Source organism: Artibeus jamaicensis, unplaced genomic scaffold (genome assembly GCF_021234435.1).
Source record: "Artibeus jamaicensis isolate MK-2021 breed Jamaican fruit bat unplaced genomic scaffold, CSHL_Jam_final contig_519, whole genome shotgun sequence".
NCBI lineage: Eukaryota > Metazoa > Chordata > Mammalia > Chiroptera > Phyllostomidae > Artibeus > Artibeus jamaicensis.
The window spans coordinates 57,403,771-57,422,600 of NW_026521871.1; the positions used below are offsets into that span (position 1 = coordinate 57,403,771).

General features: G+C 58.4%; 1 protein-coding gene across 1 annotated transcript in view; it reads right to left on the reverse strand.

The window, feature by feature from the left end:
- Positions 1-18,830, reverse strand: part of LOC119036728 (contactin-4) — a 392,180-nt gene that overhangs the window by 65,190 nt on the left and 308,160 nt on the right. Inside the window, exons 10-11 of the mRNA XM_053668956.1 lie at positions 16,993-17,122; positions 10,419-10,569 (exon numbers count right to left, since the gene is read on the reverse strand). Of these exons, the coding sequence (XP_053524931.1) occupies positions 10,419-10,569; positions 16,993-17,122 (281 nt within the window). The remainder of the gene's footprint in view (positions 1-10,418; positions 10,570-16,992; positions 17,123-18,830) is intronic.

Sequence of the window (18,830 nt, forward strand, 5' to 3'; positions counted from 1 at the left end):
CTTCCTCAGGACAAAGCTGAGCTTCTCTTGTAGGATGTCCACAGACATGCCCGTCTTGTGAAGGGTTGCACGCACTGCAGAAAAGTGAGTTTGGGAAGCAGTGCCTCAGAAACCCTCAGTGCGCTCAGCGATCCCGGCTGTAGGCCGAGTCTGCAATTGCTTGTTACCTGGCAGCCCGCCCGCCTGCCCCTCACGCTGCTTCCGGTCTGCACGCTGCAGGTTGCTCGGAGGAAAAGAAAAGTGTGCTGCGAACAATTCACAGGAGGCCGGGTGTGGGGTGGCGGGGGGAGGGTGTTTCAGCTCCAGGAACAGTGAGTGCAAAGGCCCTGAGGCAGAGAAGAGGCTGAGGCCTCGGACTACCTGCAAATCTGGTGTGGCCGCAGTCAAGTGGAAGGGCTGGCGAATGGCAGGTGGGGCCCGAGAGAGGAGCAGGGGCCCGGCTCTGCGAGACTTTGTGGGACCTTGTGGGACAGGGCAAGGAGGGACGGCAGGGGCTTAGCGGCCATCTGTCCTGAACCAGACAATTGCCGTACTTTGCCGTGTATACTGGGTGCTCACACTTTTGGCCCAAACTTTCAGAAAAAAAAATCTTTCATTTTAATTTTTAAGCTGAATTACTTGTTTATCTTTAGAAACAAAACCGATGATCGTATTCCAGGGTATTATTTTGCAGACGCGTATCATCACTGCTTTCTGGAGTTACACTTTTAACACACAAGCATAAAGAAGAGAACTGAACACATTCACACAGATACGGAATCAGCACTACCTGTGGACAGTGCACGTCCTTATTTTTCCGTCAGAAATCGGGGCAAAAAAGTGCGCATCATACACGGCAAATGCTGTCTCTGCACCGTTTACTTTATTTGCCTCCTTTACGACAGTCGGAGACCTCACTCGGGGAAGCTGTGCTCCAGAGTCCGGGATTTCTAATGTTAAGGAACATGCGACGGGGCCTCGTTTGTTTGTATGTTTGCTTGTTTGAACAGGACACCCCCTCCCCCCACAGTCCGATGGGCTCCTCTCAATCTGTGATTATTCTGCAGATAAATGTGGGGTAAAAGTGAGACAAAGTCTAGAGCCTGAGTCTGGTTTTGCCACCAAATGAGCTTTCTGTGAAACTGCCCGAAGTCTGCGAGTTAGTAACAAGGAGGCAGAAAACCTCTCGTTCTGGAGCGTTTCCTGTTTCACTGATGTGGGACCGCAGGCCTGGGCCGGCAGGTAGGGGAGGCTCTTCCTGGGTGCCTGGCCCACGGTGGTGGTGGGGGGGTCAAGATTCTCCCTCTCCGTCCCCGCTCCCTGCCCCCCTCCCTCCGGGTCGGACACCCAGGGGGGCCAGAGTGAGCGGGAAGCGCCCTGCCCCGGGCCCTCCTATTCATCTGTTCCACGACGCCCACAAAGTTCAGCTCCCACCCCTGCCCTGGCTCTGCGGACTTCGCCGCAGGTGCAGGTGTTTGGATGACAGAGCTCGTCACGTCTCAGATGTAATGGGACCCCTGGGACCGTTGCCGCCAGCCAAACCCCACAAGGAGGACGAGCCTTCCAGAGTTTCTGGGTCAGAGCCTCCCCCCAGGGAGTGGGGGCCTTTACTTAGTAACTTGGTTAATTAAGATAACAGATGTCGCGATCCTGCCAGTCCTGGTGAGCCCGTTTAATTGGACCCTCAGTCACCGGCTGTGACCGGTAACAACCGGCTCCGGCGACCACTTCCCTTGTAGGGGCTTTGTCTTGCTCCCCCCACAATGACATTGAATACACAACGCCCCCGGTGCTCATCCATCTAAAAGAGGCACCTTTAACCACACGGGCGTTTAATATAAGCAATAATGTCCGAGTAGAACGGTTTCCTGCTTTATCTACCAGGTAGAGTGAGGCTGATAGCTGCTCCGCGTGGGCCTGGGAAAGGCTCGGGCTGCCGCTTGTAGGCTTGGGTTTTGAAATAATCTCGGGGGGGGGGTGTAACTGACACCCTGCCAGGCGTGTCAGATGACAGAGGACAGACAGACGGGGGAACTGCCAGTGAACGAGCGGAACCTCCAGGATCAAAGGTATCATTTAACCACCCGAGGAAAGGACAAAGGACCCCGGGCTGACGTCAGGAAACCGGTCTCAGCCAACTGCCCGGAGCCCCAAGCGACGGCAGGTGTCCCTGTCCCCGGGGTTCCCACCTGCCCCACTGTGGATGCGGGGGGGCCGGGCGTCCACTGTCCCCAGGGCCCAGTGGGGAGACCCACGAACAGGGGGTGTGAGCGAGTCCTCACCACACAGTTTGCTTGTGGTTGAAAATAAGGGGATGAACGATGAGCAGAGGAAAACACACCCCATTTCTTTTTTAATCCCCATCCTGGGATACGGTCATGGTCATTGATTTTAGAGAGAAGGGAAGGGGGGGCGGAGAGAGAGAGAGAGAGAGACTGATGTGAGAAACACCGACCAGCTGCCTCGCAGGCGCTCACACCGGGGATCGAACCCGCAACTTCAGGTGTGCAGGAGGGCGCTCCCACCCCCGGGGCCGCCCGGCCGGGCAACCTGCTCTTCTACATTTTTTCGGAATGCGGACCAAGCATTCTTTGGGCCAAGCCTTCTTGTTTTCATTTTCGACAGAGAAATAGATGCAGCAAGGTGTCACCTTCGCGTTAGCTCTGAAGAAAGAACAGTTGTCACCAGGAAAGGTGAAGGGGACTGACCGACAGGACACCCCGACAGGGGGCGCGTGGGCGGGCGGTGCCTGCCTCAGCTCTGCCCGGCGCTGCCTGCGGGGAGGCGGGCTAACCATCCGCTCATTAACAACAGACCAGAAATCCGGCTGACTCGACACCTCCCAAATTTCAACGGCAGGAGCCGATTTACACAGTCCGACGCGGTGCTGTGCGGTGCTGACCACAGAGATGCTGTCCCAGGGCCGGGTTCGGGGAAGTCTTCCTTCCTCGCTGCCCAAGCGAGAGGAGGAGGGGCTGCTTTCAGCGTGGAAGTCCTGCTGCAGGGGGCCAGGGCGTCCCACAGGCTGGGGGACACCCGAGAGAGGGTCCTGGAACCATTTCCCAAACCGTGCCCTTGCCTGAGCTTCTTACGCATCACCCCCCCCGCCCCCAGCACCGCAGCCTCAGGTGTGCGGGGACTGGGGGCGGAACCCTGGCCCGGAGCCCTGCGGTGCAGAGGCTGCGATTACTCCGTGAACGGACAGACGCACACCCTTCAGAGAAGGCGGGACCCTCTGGGCCCCGCGCATTGGCAGCTCTTTTCCGGCACTGGAAGAAACATGGAGGGATGTTTCCAGGGTTCTGGGTGGAGCAGCGAGAGGGAGATGATGGGACAGAGAGGCCAGGTTTCTGGTGAAGGCAGGTGGCGGGCATGGCTCCGTGTGGGGCACGGTGAGCCTGCCCAGCTTGGGGTGGAGGGGGGTGGGGGCGTCCCGGGCTGCAGAGGGACCGCTGGGAGTTGTTAGTGCAGAAGGTGCTTGAACTTGAGAGCGGATGAGGGCACCTAGAGACAGAGGGGGCGGCGTGAGCAAAGTGGATGAAGTGCAGGGGGAGATGAAGACACGCTGACCAGTGGGTCCGGCAGGACGGGGAGGGCCACCGAGCAGGGCAAGTGGGTGACGCGGGAAGCGGCAGGGAGAGCAGAGGAGCGCGTGTCCTTGAGAAAATGAAAACGGGTGATAGTGATTTTAAAGTGCGTTGTTTTTTCTGAGTCAGAACATATTGAATTCACCTCAAAAACGTTTTTCTTGGTGTTAAGAGCAGCCAACCTCATTTTTTCTATAACAACTTTACCATCCTCTGGAACAAAACCCCTCGTTTGGAATAAAATCCTTTAGAGCGAATCAATACGCAGGACAGTCAGTGTGTGTGGAAACGAGTGACTACATGAAAAGCGCCGTCCGAGTCCTGCCGCAGAAGACCTTCGGGCGTCCCTTTCTCGCTGCCCTCCCTCCCCTGCCACAGCCGCACCTCCCAAGGCCACGGTCAAGGCCCCGTCACAGTTCCTGCTGCCCCACACGGTTCTCGGGGCCCTGCCCCAGTCCTGCCTGCTCCCCAGGGTCCGAGACCAGGACAGGCTCCCCCTGCTCCCCCACGATCGCGGAACCTGGTCCCGAGCCTCCTGTCTCCTCCCCACACCTTTACCTCCCCATCTTTGCCGGAGCGGCTTCCCGGCTGCACCTGTGCCCCATCCTAATGCCCTCCTTCCTAAGAAGGCCCCGGCCACCTTATTGGTGGGTCCCCCCGCCGTGTCCAGCTCGCCTGGATCCCCTCTCCACGGTCAGCTGGCATCGGCAGGACGTCCTCCCCGTGTCTCGGCCTCAGAGCCCTGACCTCACGGAGAGCGCCGATTCCCGGGTGGCTTCTGATGTCACTGTCGGCGCACCGGGCACCACAGCTCGTGGCCGCCCTCCTTCCGACCAGGTGCAACACCGCTGTTCGGGAGACTCTTCCTTGGGCCCCAGAACACCGTCTCCGGGCTCTCCCGGGTTCTGACGGGTCTGTGGGCCCCGCTTTCTCTCCTGCACTGGACACAGTGGATGAGCGTCCAGCCGGGACCCTGGGGCTTCTCTATGTCCTCTCGTTGAGACTTATTCACCCTCACCGTCCAAGAGGATGAGTGGGGAGCGGCACTCCTGGCCCTGGTCTGTCCCCGGAGCTCCGACTGCCGAGGCCCCGCTGAGTCACAGACTCACATCACGGCCCACGGCCACAGGCCCTGGTCCCACCGGTGGCTCTCTGGAAAGTGTCCCGCCACGTGCCATTCCCATGGTGTGGATATTGCCACTTGGCCGACGTCAAGCTACCAGCGTGACATCTCTGAACAGGGACCTGGGAGGAGCAGCCGGGAAGGAGGGTCCCCGGGGCCACTGCCCGACGCGCCTGTCGGATTGAGCTGGAGTCCTCATCCGCCCCAGAGAGCTTTCTCCTCCCGGAGATTAGGCACAGGAAACAGGAGACCCCTCCCGCCCGTGGTCAAGGCCGCAGTCCTGTTTCTGTCCTCATTTAACCCTTCGGATAAAATTCCAGTTCCCTCTCCGCACCTCCTGAGGCAGAAGGGAGGCAACAGGTGGCAGGCCATCCCCGCCGGAGTCCAGTCCCCGCTCTAGCCCCGACCGTAAGTAACACAGAGACACAGCACAGCTCGTGCTGCGGAGGAGGAAGGGCTTGTGGAGGAGGGTGGGAGAGGACTGGGTTGCGGGGCCTTCCAAACTTGACCAACAAGTCTCTCAACTCTCTGTGACTGTGCGTTGGGGGCTGTTAAAGCCACACCTCTTTTATCCTTGGCTCCAGGGGAGGCCACCGAGGTTGTGGGGCGACTTCCAGGTCTGGGTCTGGGAGCGGGATTAGCTCTGTGCATTGCCACCGCTGCTCGTGCAAAATTAAAGTGACAGACTGCCACCAGTGCGCAGGGCACCAGGTTCTGTCCAGAGCAAGCAGACCAGGGCTGCTTTGATGCTGTTTTGCCTCCAAGGTAGGATCTCCATTATTATGGAGATGAGCCACCGCTGAATATCGCAATAACATAATTGCTCCCCAGGGCTGAACTCCTAAGAAGGAGGTACTGCTCACCCACAGACAGGCTTCCCAGCAGAGACGAAGGACGACGGAAGCAGTCGGCTCCCCTTCCTGGCAGGGCTTCGATGGGCCTTTTGGGGAAACACTCGCTCTGCCTCCCAGGGGCCTTGTCTCCAGGCCAGCATCTCGCACCTCCTGCAGGCCTGCGGCCCTGGGCCGGGACTTCCCTCCCCTCTACAGAGCGGCAACTCCCCCAGAGGCCTCTGGGAAGAGAGGCAGATTACGGCAGCAAGCCGACTTCACGGCGGGAACAGACTTCAGTGTCTCTGGACAAGACGCGTGTATTTTGTTCCTATTCAGGTCAAATGTTCCCATAAACCGCGAGCTTTGACCTGACTGCACTTAGGGGTCAGGTGAGCTGAAACCACCATGTCCGTCTGGGAGGAAGCACCAGGGACAGCCTCACTGTGTCTTCAGACCCCGGTGGCAGTGGCCTGGAGCGCTGGTCCGGGTCCCCGGGCCCAGCTGCCACCCCGGAGCTGTTCCCTGGTGCACCTCCTGGAAGCGCCGGTGCTCGCTCCTCCCTGACCCTTCCCGCGGGCCGGCTCGCGTTCACGCCTCCTCCTGGCTGTTCTTCCGCCTCCCCGGTCCGCTGTCGCAGGCTCCCCCAGGCTCTGCTTCCACTCACATGCTGCCCGGGGCCCTTCCTTGGGGCACCGGCCTCTGATTCCCAGGGGTCCTGGTCCCCCGAGCTCTCCCCTGCGCACTTGCTCACTGCTCTGCCCCTTGCCTGAGGGGCCTACCGGCCTCTGCCTGGACACGCCTGGCCCGGCACCACCGTGGGGCTCCCCCGCCAGTCGCTCATTCCCTGCACCAGGCTCTGCCAGACGCCAGGGTCACACCTGGGAAGGAAACCCACACAAAGGGCCCTGTGCGCCCAGAGCTAATGACGCCCTGGGTGCCAGAGCTGGTGCGGACGCGGGCTTCTGCCACTCACTGCTGAGAGTCCCTGTGGGAACTGCTTCTGATCCTAGGGTTCTGGGCTTCTGTTGATTCTGGCTCTCCTGTATTTTGATGTTTCTAAGACAGGGCGTCAAACTCATTTCCACCGGGGGCCACACCAGCCTCGCGGTTGCCTTCAAAGGGCCGACTGCAACATCAGGACTGTGTGAATGTAACTTCTCCTCAACAGTTACCCGGGAGCTCGGCGCCGCCACCGGGCGGAAACAGGGCCCCGCCAGCTTGGACAGAACAAGGTGGAGGCCGGGCTCGGCCCGGGGGCCTCGTGTCTGCCCCGGTGTCCTCAGGGACCACCTTTGGTTTCAGCGCCTCAAGGGCCTTCTGTGTAGGAGCTGAAAGGACGGGAGATGACGACTTTTTCACCAGGTAGTGTCACCGCTCAATTAACACCCATGCCAACGGTGTGAGTGCCCCAGGGATGCTGGCCTCGGCGACTGGGGGCCTGGCTTTACGTGTCTGACCCATTGGGCACAGTCTGAGGGCTGGGCACGCGCCTGGGCGAACACGGATTGTCTTCTGCATGCGGACACGCTGCCCGCAGGACAGTGAAGCGTGGAGACTGCAGGCTACACCTCTCCTTGAGACCCTGGGCTTAGTACAGACAAGGCCAGTGGGGATGCGGGGTCAGTGTCTACGGGCCGGAAAAGCAGACGTGAACATGTACTTGAAAAACAGCCCATGTGTTAACATGAAACCAGTATTTCTGAGTCTGTATGCACCCAAGATACACACGATATATCACCATGTGATTCAAGAAGACGAAAACTTAACTCTGCTAATGTTGCTCCTTATTTCCTTTGTAAACTCATGTCTAAGCGATTGCTTAGTTCACACTGAAATTGAGTATCACGTAAGAAGTAGGTAGCATTTGGCAAAGTCTTTCAAAGCATAGATTCTAGGGGTCATGAAGTTCTGGTGTTTTGTACTTCAGTGCTTAATACTTTTTGTTCAAATGTTAAAGATTTTCCTTTTGATTCTAAGATTCAACGTTTCAAAGAGAACCGGAGCTCGCAGGCCGGCAGACTAGAATTCCGTCTTTTTTGTGGTGTCTAACAATTTCAACCTCCCCCGAAGCAGGGGTTCTGAGGTTTTCCTCTCGCCAGCACCGCGGGCGACTGTTTTGCTCAGTGAGCCACGTAAATCGTGTCTCATTTACCAGAGAAGAACGAGGAAAATGGCAGAACTCCTCCCCCACCAATGAGGAAATCATAGGAAAATCTTCCCCATTTTTCAGCCTTTGTAGAAGTTGTGAGATGTTCAGCTGAGCTGGCCTGTCTCTGAAGTTCAAGGCCTGTGGAGTATGTGTGGCCCACGGGTGTGTGGTCCATACTGTACTAACCACAACATTAAAAAATTAGTAAATAGTTGTAAGGATTTGAAAATTAAGATAGTGCAAATGAAAGTCCAGGTTTCTTGTTTCTCTTTAAAAAACAAAATGGGAGAATGGGAAGGCACCTGGCGTGTCTCTGAGTGGGGTGGGGACGTGAAGGCCGAGGGGCCGGGGTCTCCTCTGGAGGGGCTCTCGCCGGTGTCCCTGCCACCCCAGGACATCGGCTGGGGTTGGACTCGCCTACGTGACCGGAGTGGTCGAGTCCGCTCAAGGTGGTCTGAGTCGGGGCGGGGAGGGGCAGAGCTGCGGGCACAGCACTGTGTGGAGGGCGATGCGCCGATGCCCGTGGTCCGGGCCTCGCAGACGGAGCTGGAGGGACAGGCGATGAACTGCCAGGCTGAACTGCCAAAGGTTGAGACGGTCTCGGACGCCCACTCGTAACATCAGGAGGAGAAGGCCCACCGGCCAGCGGGGACGAGCAGAGAGAGGCCGGCTTGGAGGTGAGTCAAGTGCTGGAGATGATCAATGAAATCCACTCACCAAAGAGAACTCTTGCTATCCATACGCCATTTTCCCACAGGTCTTTTAACCAACGGTCGAGTTACCGCAGTGGCGAGCAGTCATCAAAACGCCAAAACGTCACCTGGCAGCTTCTCTCCGTGGCCGGTGCTAGGACGATGCTTCATGGGCGGGGCTGAGTTTGGGCAGAACTGTGGCCCGTTCAGACCAAGGAAACTCGGTGGAAGTGTGGCACACTGGTCCCGCTTGGCCAGAGCTTTGAGAGCCCGCGGGTGGATGGCCACCCTCTTCCTGCAATTCCCAAGTCCCCAGGGGGCACTCCCCCCACCTCGTACCCCAGCTTGGCTCCAGAGGGCAGCGAAAGGCCCCGGAGGGCCGGGCAGTCGCGCAGGAGCGGCCGTGAAGAGTCTGTCCCAGCGGCCGAGCCCTGTCTGTCCAGCCAGCATCCGCCCGCCCCTGCGACCCCATTCTTTCCTGGTCCCTGACCTGTCTGTCTAGTACCCGCACTGTTTTGAAGACATTTTTCCTTCGTTTCATTGTTAAATTACAACTATAAAGTAGAGCCGGCTTCTAAGCACTACCTCCGCACACACCTGTTGTAGTTCAGTCACATCTCCACTCACATCAGCGTGAGTCGTAACTGAGAGAAGTCGCCCGCCAGGCCACCGCGCGGGGGCCTGATGCGTGAGGCTGCAGACCCGGTCACCGCGTGGTCTCCAGGCCCCGCGGGGCCCCCGCATGGGAACGCCACGCCTGTCGTCCGTGACCTGCGCTGCTTCCCCGACACAGCGGAAGTCAGACAGGGGCGTGCGTGGTGAATTTAATGCGCGTGTGGATACAGCATCTGAAAACCGTGTCGGGGCTGTTTGCCCGATCGTTAATAAGAACAGCATCGCCAGTGCACTGATCTGATTTGCATATGCAAATCCAAGGGTGCACAGGTGTAAAGGGTACACGCGTATAAGCTTTTACTGGCTTCCCCGTGGCATCCTTGAGCACTTGACCTTTAGCATCAATTAAAATCATCATGGATACAGCTGGTAAATATTATCTTATGGGTAATACAAACTCTTGCATAATTACCATGTTCCAACCCTCAGAGTGGAGTCCAGAAAATGGTGGGGGAAGGTTAGTCTGAGAGAGACCTGCCGCTGGTGCAGTCTGCCCTACAGCCTCGGGTGACACACACATGCACACATATGTACATGCATGCATGCCTACTACACACGTATGTATGCATGTATAGTTATGTTGTAGAAGCAACATGCATTATAAATATAACTCAAGAGTTAGAGGAAATACGCAGGTGAAGAGTTCAGATCTCAGCAAAAAAGCCCCGCTGTCTCAAAAAGATGTAATTAAAATTACATCTTTTTAGCGTGCAAAAAGCGTGCAAAACCACGCTATTTGCAGAATGAGTTTTGGAATTAGAAATATTTAGCTTCAAAAAAGCAGAGACTAGCCCTGGCTGGTGCAGCTCAGTGGACTGAGTGTGGGCCTGGGACCCAGAGGATTGAGGTTCGATTCCCAGTCAGGGCACACACCTGAGTTGCAGGCCAGTTCCCAGCAGGGGATACACAAGAGGCAACCATACATTGATATTTCTCTCCCTCTCTCCTTCCCTTCCCCTCTAAAGATAAAAAAAAAAGCAGAGACTAATAAGAGACCCAACAACCATTGCCAAATATGTGTGCGGGGGGCTTGTCACCTCGAAGAAGTGCGTTGACTTGTTTGGGTGTGGACAAAAGTGGGACCATCTGCAAAAGTCTGGGCTGAAATGGGGGAAGTTCCGTCTGGCTGCCTGGCCCAGCTCCGGCAGCTGGGCGGCCGGCCTGGGTGGAGCTGTCTGCCTGTGGGGAGGTGGGGGCGGGGCGGCTGTCCGGGTCGCCCGGCTGTGGGGCGGGGTAAAGCCTCTGTCAGGCCCGGGTTCTCTGACGACGTCATTCTATAGATACTACACAGTGCAGTCCTCCTCCTAGAACCGAGAGCAACACACCAGTACGTTGCTGCAGGTTAATCAAATATTAAAAACGTTTCCAGAGCGTACGCACCTTTCGCTGTCTCTCAACACGTCCCTCCCCTTCTTCCAGGTGTAGGTGGGCTTGGGAGCAGCTTCCGGCTTGCACTCAATGATGGCGTCACCCCCCACTCTGACCAGAGTCACCCTTTTCAAGAGGGTTCTTGAAAAATCGGGACCCGCCGCTGGAAGACAGGAAACAGTTCATTATTACGGGAGAAAACCCTGCTGAACCTCTGCGCTGCCGTGGGAGGCTTCCGCCTACGGATTTGTGAAAACAGCATTAAATGATTATTTCCTTTCTGAAAGAAAAGACACATCTGTGTCTTCATGAAAGGAATATAGAAGATACTTTCCTTTAAAACAATCTTTCTCCTGAGCTAATTGAAGTAGCCCCATGTTCTGGGACCTGTCCTGGCAGGGATCCATCTCGTAGCAGCCTAACTCCACCGTATTTAAAATCCCTGGCTCCTGGGACTCCCCTGGTGGAATTTACGGTTTCACACCATGCCGAGTCAGAGATGCAGCTGAGACCCCTCGACCCCATGCCACCTTCAGAAGGACCGGGAGGGAGTGTGTGGCTGGGGTGAGTGGCGGTGGGGAAAACGGGCACCAATTTCTTACATGTGCCCCAAACATATGCTAATAATTAATAAAAACACAGACAAGCTCCGAGGGAAGCAAGTCAGGTCTTTATTCAGTGCTTCCGCTGTGAAAAGAGCTTCAGAAATTTCCTGGAAGGAAAGGATGGTGCGGAGGTTGCTTTTCAATGGGGATGCAGCCAATCCCGGGCTGGGTTTACTCCATGAAGGGGAAATGAAACCAACGAATCAGCAGGTAACTCGGTCCCTGTGCCCTGGCCTCGCGAGGAGAGGCCCGGAGTCCGAGCGCAATTCTGCAACCTGTGCAGTTAACGAGCAGAGGGCACGCCCGGCCGCCTCTCCTGTGATGCGGCCACTGCGCTCCTGGTGTCACCTGTCCTGTCGCACAATAAAAAGTCACAGGGTTACGGAGGAGATGGGGTCAGAACAGGCCCACTCTGTGTTTACGGACTAACAAAAACCATAACCGTCCTAGTAAATGTATTAGCGTGACTGAGAAGACAAGGCAGACTCTGAAGAGATACATACTTCGTAAACACAGGACTCGTGTGTGTGTGTGTGTGTGTGTGTGTGTGTGTGTGTGAAGCCAGTAAGACGGAAGGAGGGGGAGGAGGACACGGTCTCGTCAGCGGAGGGAGTGCAAACTGGAAGGACTCGGAGAAACCCCCGGCCAGCCTGGCCAGGTGGAGCCGAGACAGGGACGTGGGGAGGGCGGGCACGCGGTCGGGGGGGTCTGGCCATGCCCAGCTTTACGGACGCCAGGATCGGCTCTGCGTCTGGTCGCTTTGGCCAGGGGGACGCCAGAACAAGGCCCCTCCCCTCGGCCCCCCAGGTGCGGACCCCATGCGAGCTAAGCTGCAACGCAGAACAGACTCATTCTCATTTTAGGTAAATGCCTGAACTGACACATTAAGATTGGAAAAAATCAGGTCCCTAGAAGTGTTTTCAAAAGGGTGTTTTATGAAGAAGAGTTAGGAATTCGCACCACATAGAACTCCCTTCTTCGAACCCCACCTTTCCACACGCAGATTTCTGTCACCGGGGGCCGCCACCCCCTCCGTGCTGCAGCCTTCTGCGGTGACTCCGAAAGGAGTTCACGTAAATCAGACCCTGCACGACACACGGGCGGATGGGTCACGGAACTGCACGCTGCTTCCCTGGGTTTCCACACAGCATGGCAGCAGCCACGCGGGGCAGAGGGTACTTGCTCCCGCCACACCACGTGTGTGCACGCCACCCTTCGGGCATCTTAGAGACAGGACTGGCTTTGAACACCCTGCACTAATACGGTGGAATGACAGACTCTAGTCTTTCCCTGTGTTTTCCTAACCTGCTCCCTTTACTGTCCGTGTGGTCGGACCCTGCCCATTGGCCGGCTCTGCTGCAGAATACCTGGCTGGGAGCAGGTTCCTTAAGGTTCTGCCACTCTGTGAATCTGTTTGCGTCCGGGATGCTGTTAAGCTTGTGGGGTGACGTCTGGCCCCCCCGGACCCCACGCTGACTCTGATGCCCAGACGCGGGCCCAAGAGAAGCCTGACGGAAAGGCAGAAGGAGCCGTTCAACTTGGCATTCACCGTGGAGAAGGGGGCTTCCTGTACACTGGGAGGCTCCCCAGTGGGGCCCCGTCAGGCCCTGACCCTGGGTGGCTCGTAAAAGAACAAGCGTGCGTGGAAGCCAAAGCTTCAGTAGGTCCCCAACAGCTGGGAAAAGATAGAGCCGATGGTCCCGTTGCCCAGTGGGGTCTGCAGGCCGCTCGGACACTGGGGCAGCCTCACATGCCAACCCTGACGACCTCAGGGAACAGTACAGGTGGGGCACAAAGCGGGTTTGCAGTTGGGTGCGAAATGCAGAGTTTATCCTCGTGCTAGTAATTACTCATTACTGCTTTTGCCCTGCCCTGTATTTTCTGCATGAGCCCCTAGAGGGCGCTGTTCTCCCGCGTTGGACCCAGCCGTGCCCTCCGAGCGGAGAGTGCCTTTTCACTATTTATCGAGGATTTAAACACGTCCTACACGGCGTTATCTATCAGATGCTTCTGGCGAAGAGAGCCCTCATGCAACCCTCCACTGTTTGCTTTTGCCTAATTACATGACTCCTGGTGACATGTCGAGGGTATTTTAAGTGGCCGGCAGGACCCTTGACCACACGGTTTTCTGCCTTCCTGTCCGTTCTCCAGACACGGTGACAGTGACACTTCTTGACGGGAGCCACGGTGACTCTCTGCTCCTCCGGGGGAAGGATAATTCGGACAGCGGGTCGCTTGCCCCCGGGCCACCCCACACTGCCGGTGGGCGACGGGAGGCTGGCTCTGCAGGATTCAGAGCCTCGCGCCCCTTCAGCCTGCATCTCTGGTCTGTAACCATCCCTCGGCCTTCCGTCAAAAACCACCCGGGCCGAACGCGCTCGTCACAACTCGCCCTCCCCTGGGGCATGACGCTGGCACCGACTTTGACCCCGAACCCCTCCTGGCTCGCTGGGGAGACGACGGAGGGCTGCCTGCAGAGGACACACTTTTCTCTCTGGGCCCGACGACGGACTCAAAGTGAGCCCTCTCTGGCCGAGGGTGGGGGACCCAGGAGGGGCGGCTAAACCCGAGGCCGGGCCTCTCTGCTCTGACATCAGCGCCGCGTGTCCCCTCGGAGCCCTCTCGCCCCGGCCCTGCCCGTCGGGTCCCGGCTGCGGAATGCCTGTCCCCCACGCTCCTCCGACGGCAGAGCTCACATTTACGGTGACACGGAAGTAGACGTGTTCACAGTCACAAGGTGGTTTTGGAAACTGAACGAATGGCACCTGCAGTGCCTGGTGCTGCATCTGCTCCCCTCTGCCATCCCCACCCAGGCCCCTACCACCACGGTGTCACTGGGCCTTTATGCCGAAAACGCACGAGAGCCAAAAGGTACAACTTGTTATTTACTCCTCGCCCGAGGGCAGGTTAATTGATCTTAGAGAGAGAGGGAGGGGGGGATGGGCACCGGTGAGAGAGAAACACCCACTGGTTCCCCCACATGCACCTCGACCGGGGACCCAGCCCACAGCCTTCCGGTGCGTGGGACGACGCTCTGGCCCACTGAGTCGGGGCCGGCGCGTTCTGTTTCGAACAAAGCCCCTTTTATTTTGAACTTCCAGGCTCACGGGAAGTTGCAAAGACGATGCAGAGGGAGGTGCCGTGTGGGCCGGTCCACACGGCCTCATCGCGGGCAGACGCAGTCTGTGCACAGACCTCGCCATCGTGAGGAGGAGTTCTCCCCGGCTGCCCCTTTGGCCGCATCCTCCCCGCACCAGCACACAGTCCCCGCCCCTGCGCTGTGGCGCTCCCCCCTCTTCACCCCGCCATTACATGCCCGTGGGGAGTGTTCTGTGTGGGTGCCCCCGGAAAAGCTCAAGTCTGGCGGTTCAGTCAGCGGCCTGGTCCCCGACTGAGTGGACGCAAACGCTGATGGTGACCACACACAGAACACTCGGAAAGTTACTTCTAGCCAATAAAATCCCCGACTTGACTTTTCATTCCACAGGAGATTGGGGTTTCCCGTGAGTCTAAGACTCCATATGCCTTCAAAAGTATGGAGAGAGGGCTCTGGGTGTCACCAGGGGATGGAGTGGCCCCCCGGGGACGTCTGGGAGGGCACCACACGCGAGAACCCCCATTCACGGCACAGGTGACCGCAGGAGGACAGGCCCTGGACCCGCTGCCTCGAGGGTGTGACCGGCCAGCCACCAGCCAGGACGTCCGTCTCCACGAGGCGTGCTCCGAACCAGCTGGCTCTGATGCCCTGGCCCCAGGTGACAGCCCCCGTCTGGTGAGGACATCACCTGGTGCCTGCCTCGATCCGTTACCTGCAGACGCCCCGTGTCCACCTTCAATGCCTGGACAGAACACCGGCCAGAGCGAGACCGGGCAGAGCCTGTTCCGTCTGTGCTCCTGAGCGAGCCCTCTCTGGCTCGAGGCTTTGGGGCTCTCGCCTACCGCGGAAGGGGCCTCTGTGCCAGCGCAGGGGCCTGATGCGTGGTCCCCCGAGGGAACCCACAGGGGCTTTCCTTCCCCACGAGGGAGTGTCTTGTGTTCCTCGTGGTTCTTTGCTCAATTCGACCTCACCCTGGTTCCAGGATGGGTGGTACCAACCAGCTACTTAACCCCAGAGAGTCCGGAGGTCACAGTTCTGCGAGAAGCGCAGTCACACCCCCCCCCTCCCCAGCATGCAGTTCTGAGTGGGCCAGTGTCCTCCTCCCGGTCCTGGGGACGGGCCCGCAGGGTTCATCCACTCGACTCTTGACCGCCCTTCCTTCCCCTGGAGTGTGCTAGTGTGGGTTTTTGAAGAGGAAACAGGATATTAAACAGGGAATGACTAAGCTTTCTCATTCAAGATTCTCTATAGTTGGTCCTTAATTAATTTTTCCATCTTCCTCTTTCAAACGTCAGCTCTGCGCACACGCTTTACATGCTTGAACCAAAGTTTCTGGAGAACTTTCCGAGTTCTCTGTGAGTGGATGTTTCAGGACTTCGAGCCTCTGTTTAGGCCCTTTCACCGTGACCCGGACCCTCCGGGGCTCTTTCCTGTCTGTGCAGACAAACTGCTGCCCGAGGCCCAGCGGACCCGCCCAGCCCTTGAGGCCACTCCCTCCGCTGTGGGAGGCGGGTCACCTGCTCGTACCGCCCCCTGCTCCGTCCCAGATCCACCGAGGCCGAGACCAGAGTGGGGAAAGCACCTCTCCTGCAAGCCCTCTCTCCGCCTTGGCTCCCGCTGGCTGAGCAGGAGGCGAGGAACGATCTCCCGTCAGGAATCCGTCTGGAATTAGTTCCAGTGGGAGAAGGTTCGAAGTGACCCTCTGAACACGAGGGAGCAGGAATTCCCAGCGCCCGGACCTGGGACCCTGGCGGCCGGGGTTGGGGGCACATCCGCATAGGAGCACATACACGTGTGTGTAGGAGCACATACACGTAGGAGCACATACACGCGTGTGTAGGAGCTGCACACCAAGCACCCAAAGCATCGAGAAGCGTGTCCCGGGAAGACAGGCTGGGACCCCGAAACTGAGCAGGCCGTCGGGGCCCAGGAGTCGGCTCCCTCACGGCCGCTCTCCTCTCAGGCACAACCTTCTGCCCCGGCCTGGCTGGGAAGAACTGCGCTCGGCTACGGGAGGGCTGTCAACTCGCGCTTCCAACCGTGCACGTCCTTACGTCCTCCACTCACTTTGGAAGCAGTCTCTTGTCAGCCCTCCACCCCCCAACACACCCTCCATCCCCACGGTCATGCGGCGTCTACTGAGCGGCCCCTCCGGGCGTTGTCACTGTCCTCTTCGGTCCTGAGCACTGAACGCTGGGTGGAACCAGGTGCGGCCCTACATCACGGGGAAGCTGAGGCAGCGGCAACACCCAGACCGGTGGTGGTGGCCCCCGAGCCCCTGTCCAGGGAGTTAGAAGGCCACGGACCAGACTGTGGGAGGAAGGGGTGGTGGGCCAGGGTGACTTCTGGAGAGTGGGGAGGGGGGACCGGGATGGAGTGAATGGAGTCGGGGGCCAGGAAAGGTGTTTCAGGTGGAAGGAACAGCACATGCGGGGGCCGTGGGGCAGGGAGGGGGTGGCTCTGACCTGCAGAGCAGACAGGTCAGCGTGGCAGAAGGGCAGCGCCCAGAAACTTCGGACGTGGGGGACCGCGCCTCACCAGCTGGTCCCCCCACAGACCTGGCCAGGCCTCGCCCGGCTGGGCTTCACTCCAGATCAGAGGGTGGGCAATGGGCTGAAGTGGCTCGGACACTTGGCTCGGGTTGGAGGAGAGGTCGGTCGACGGGGGGAGTGGGAGCGGGAGCCCAGGGATGTGTGTCCAAGGTCGGGGTGGGGGGGGCTCAGGGAGGGTCTGTGGGAAGTGTCCCTCGTCTCTGCAGTGGCACCTTCTGCCCAAAGACTTCTTTACCGCTCTGCTTGAGCTCAGCGATTTTAGTCGGCGAAGCCCAGGTTACACTCGTGACTTGAGGAGTTTCTACTCTTTTCTTTGCAGCGTGGAGACTCACCTACAACGCCGAGCTCCGCGCTGGAGAAGATGGCACCGTGTCTGTTCTCCGCCACGCACTGGTACATGCCGGCGTCCGACAGGCTCGCCGCCGTGAGGTTGAGTGTCCCTTGCTCGATATGAATTCTGTCCTGTGGAGGGAAAGAGGGACACAAAACAGACTCTCTGCAACTGAGACCGCGGGCAATTCTGCTACATGTTATAGCAAAGGGCCTTAATGGGAAGAAAATAGCCCTCATACAAGCAATTTTCATAACATGATCTATTTATCTGTCAACTAAATTTGTGGCAGGTCAGATGCTGAATGGAACAACCCATACATCAATTGGAAAATGGAATTTAAATTGTAGGACTCTCTTGAGTTCTCATTGATTTAACAGTGAAAGCATTCAGATTAATATCTCTGTGGAATAGACGAACTTAACATTTTGGATGCTTTTTTACTCGAAGGCTCCTTGCTGCCTGGGGGTGGGTGGGGAGTGGGGATGCAGCCAAAAGGACTGGTGATTGTGTTTAAAACACCCTGGGGACGAGCCGGCCACCCTGGGGAGGTGGGTTGGGTCAGACTGTGATCGCCTTGGAAGAGGCGGCGAAGTCTTTGCTGTGGGTTCAGTTCACTAAAACCCAGCAGGTGTGAGGACTCACTGTCCCCTTCCCCTGTGGCCGAGGGCCCTGTGTGGCAGCGGCTGAAGAAGGAGAGTCAGCGATGGGCACAGGACCCTGAGGACGCGGAGCTCACGTCACCCACAGCCTGAGCACCAGGAGAGACCCCGCCCCCCCGGACCCACCACCGAGAAAGTGATGTGCGGGAGGGCGCCCTGGCGCTGTGTTTGCCTCGGGGAGACGCTGAGCTGGGCTGACACCCTTGGGGCTCCAGTCAAATCCGTGCCCCGTGCCCCTCATGTTGAACGGAAGGAGGAACCGGCAGTCTGGCCTCTAGAACTGAGCGAGTGGCGTGCTGGCCGGGCCCGGGCGGTGTGGGTGCCGGGCGTGGGCCAGGCCTGACCTCCAGGTGCCGCCTCCAGGGCCTGTCTGCAGTGGTGGCCGTGACCTCTCTGCCAGGGTCCAGCACAGGCCCTGCCCTGGGGGTCCTGTGCCTGGGGCACTGGCTCTCCCTGGGGTCTGAGGAAAAGGCCAAATTTCAGTTGACATTTGAGTGCAGCAGGAATGTACAATAAGGAAAATGAAAGTGGACACGATGGTTCCTTGTCCTGAGGCCCCCCATCCTCCCCGGGTCCATTCCGAGTTCCTTCCCAGGGTCCGCTTCACAGGGTGGACGCTCCTGGACCAGGTCAAGGCCCTTCTCTCAGCGCGCCCTGGGGTGCAGCTTCCAGGGACCCCTTTCAGCACTGGGGTGCTCTTCTCCCAGCCCTGCTCTCTCTGGAAGCTGCCCATAGCTGGAGGAATGTCCCAAATGCGAGGACTGGTCAAGGTGGGCAGGCCAAGGCGGAGCCTCCTTGCCCATCTGCTCCAGGGCGCCCTCTGGAGGCCTGCACCGCGGGCTCTGCCCCCTCCCTGGGCTCACCTGGCTCCCAGAGCAGCCTGGTGGGCCCTCTGCGCCACCCCCACGCCTCACTGTCTGTTTTCAGGAAACCCAAAGGTGGGGAGCGCTTTTCAGGGAGCACTCAATGCTTTTCTTCTCTTAAGGCCACAGCTCTCCCCCCTGGGCCCTTCTCCTTGGAAGGCTTCCCCCAACCCATTCTGAAGGGGGTCCTCAGGCAAACTCGGCGCTCCGAGCCCAGGGGACTCTGAACCTTTGGATCTCGGCTCCGCCCCTGACAAAGGACGGGCGCCCGGGTGAACTGTTAGGTTATGTCCCTCTTACAGACGACAGGGTGT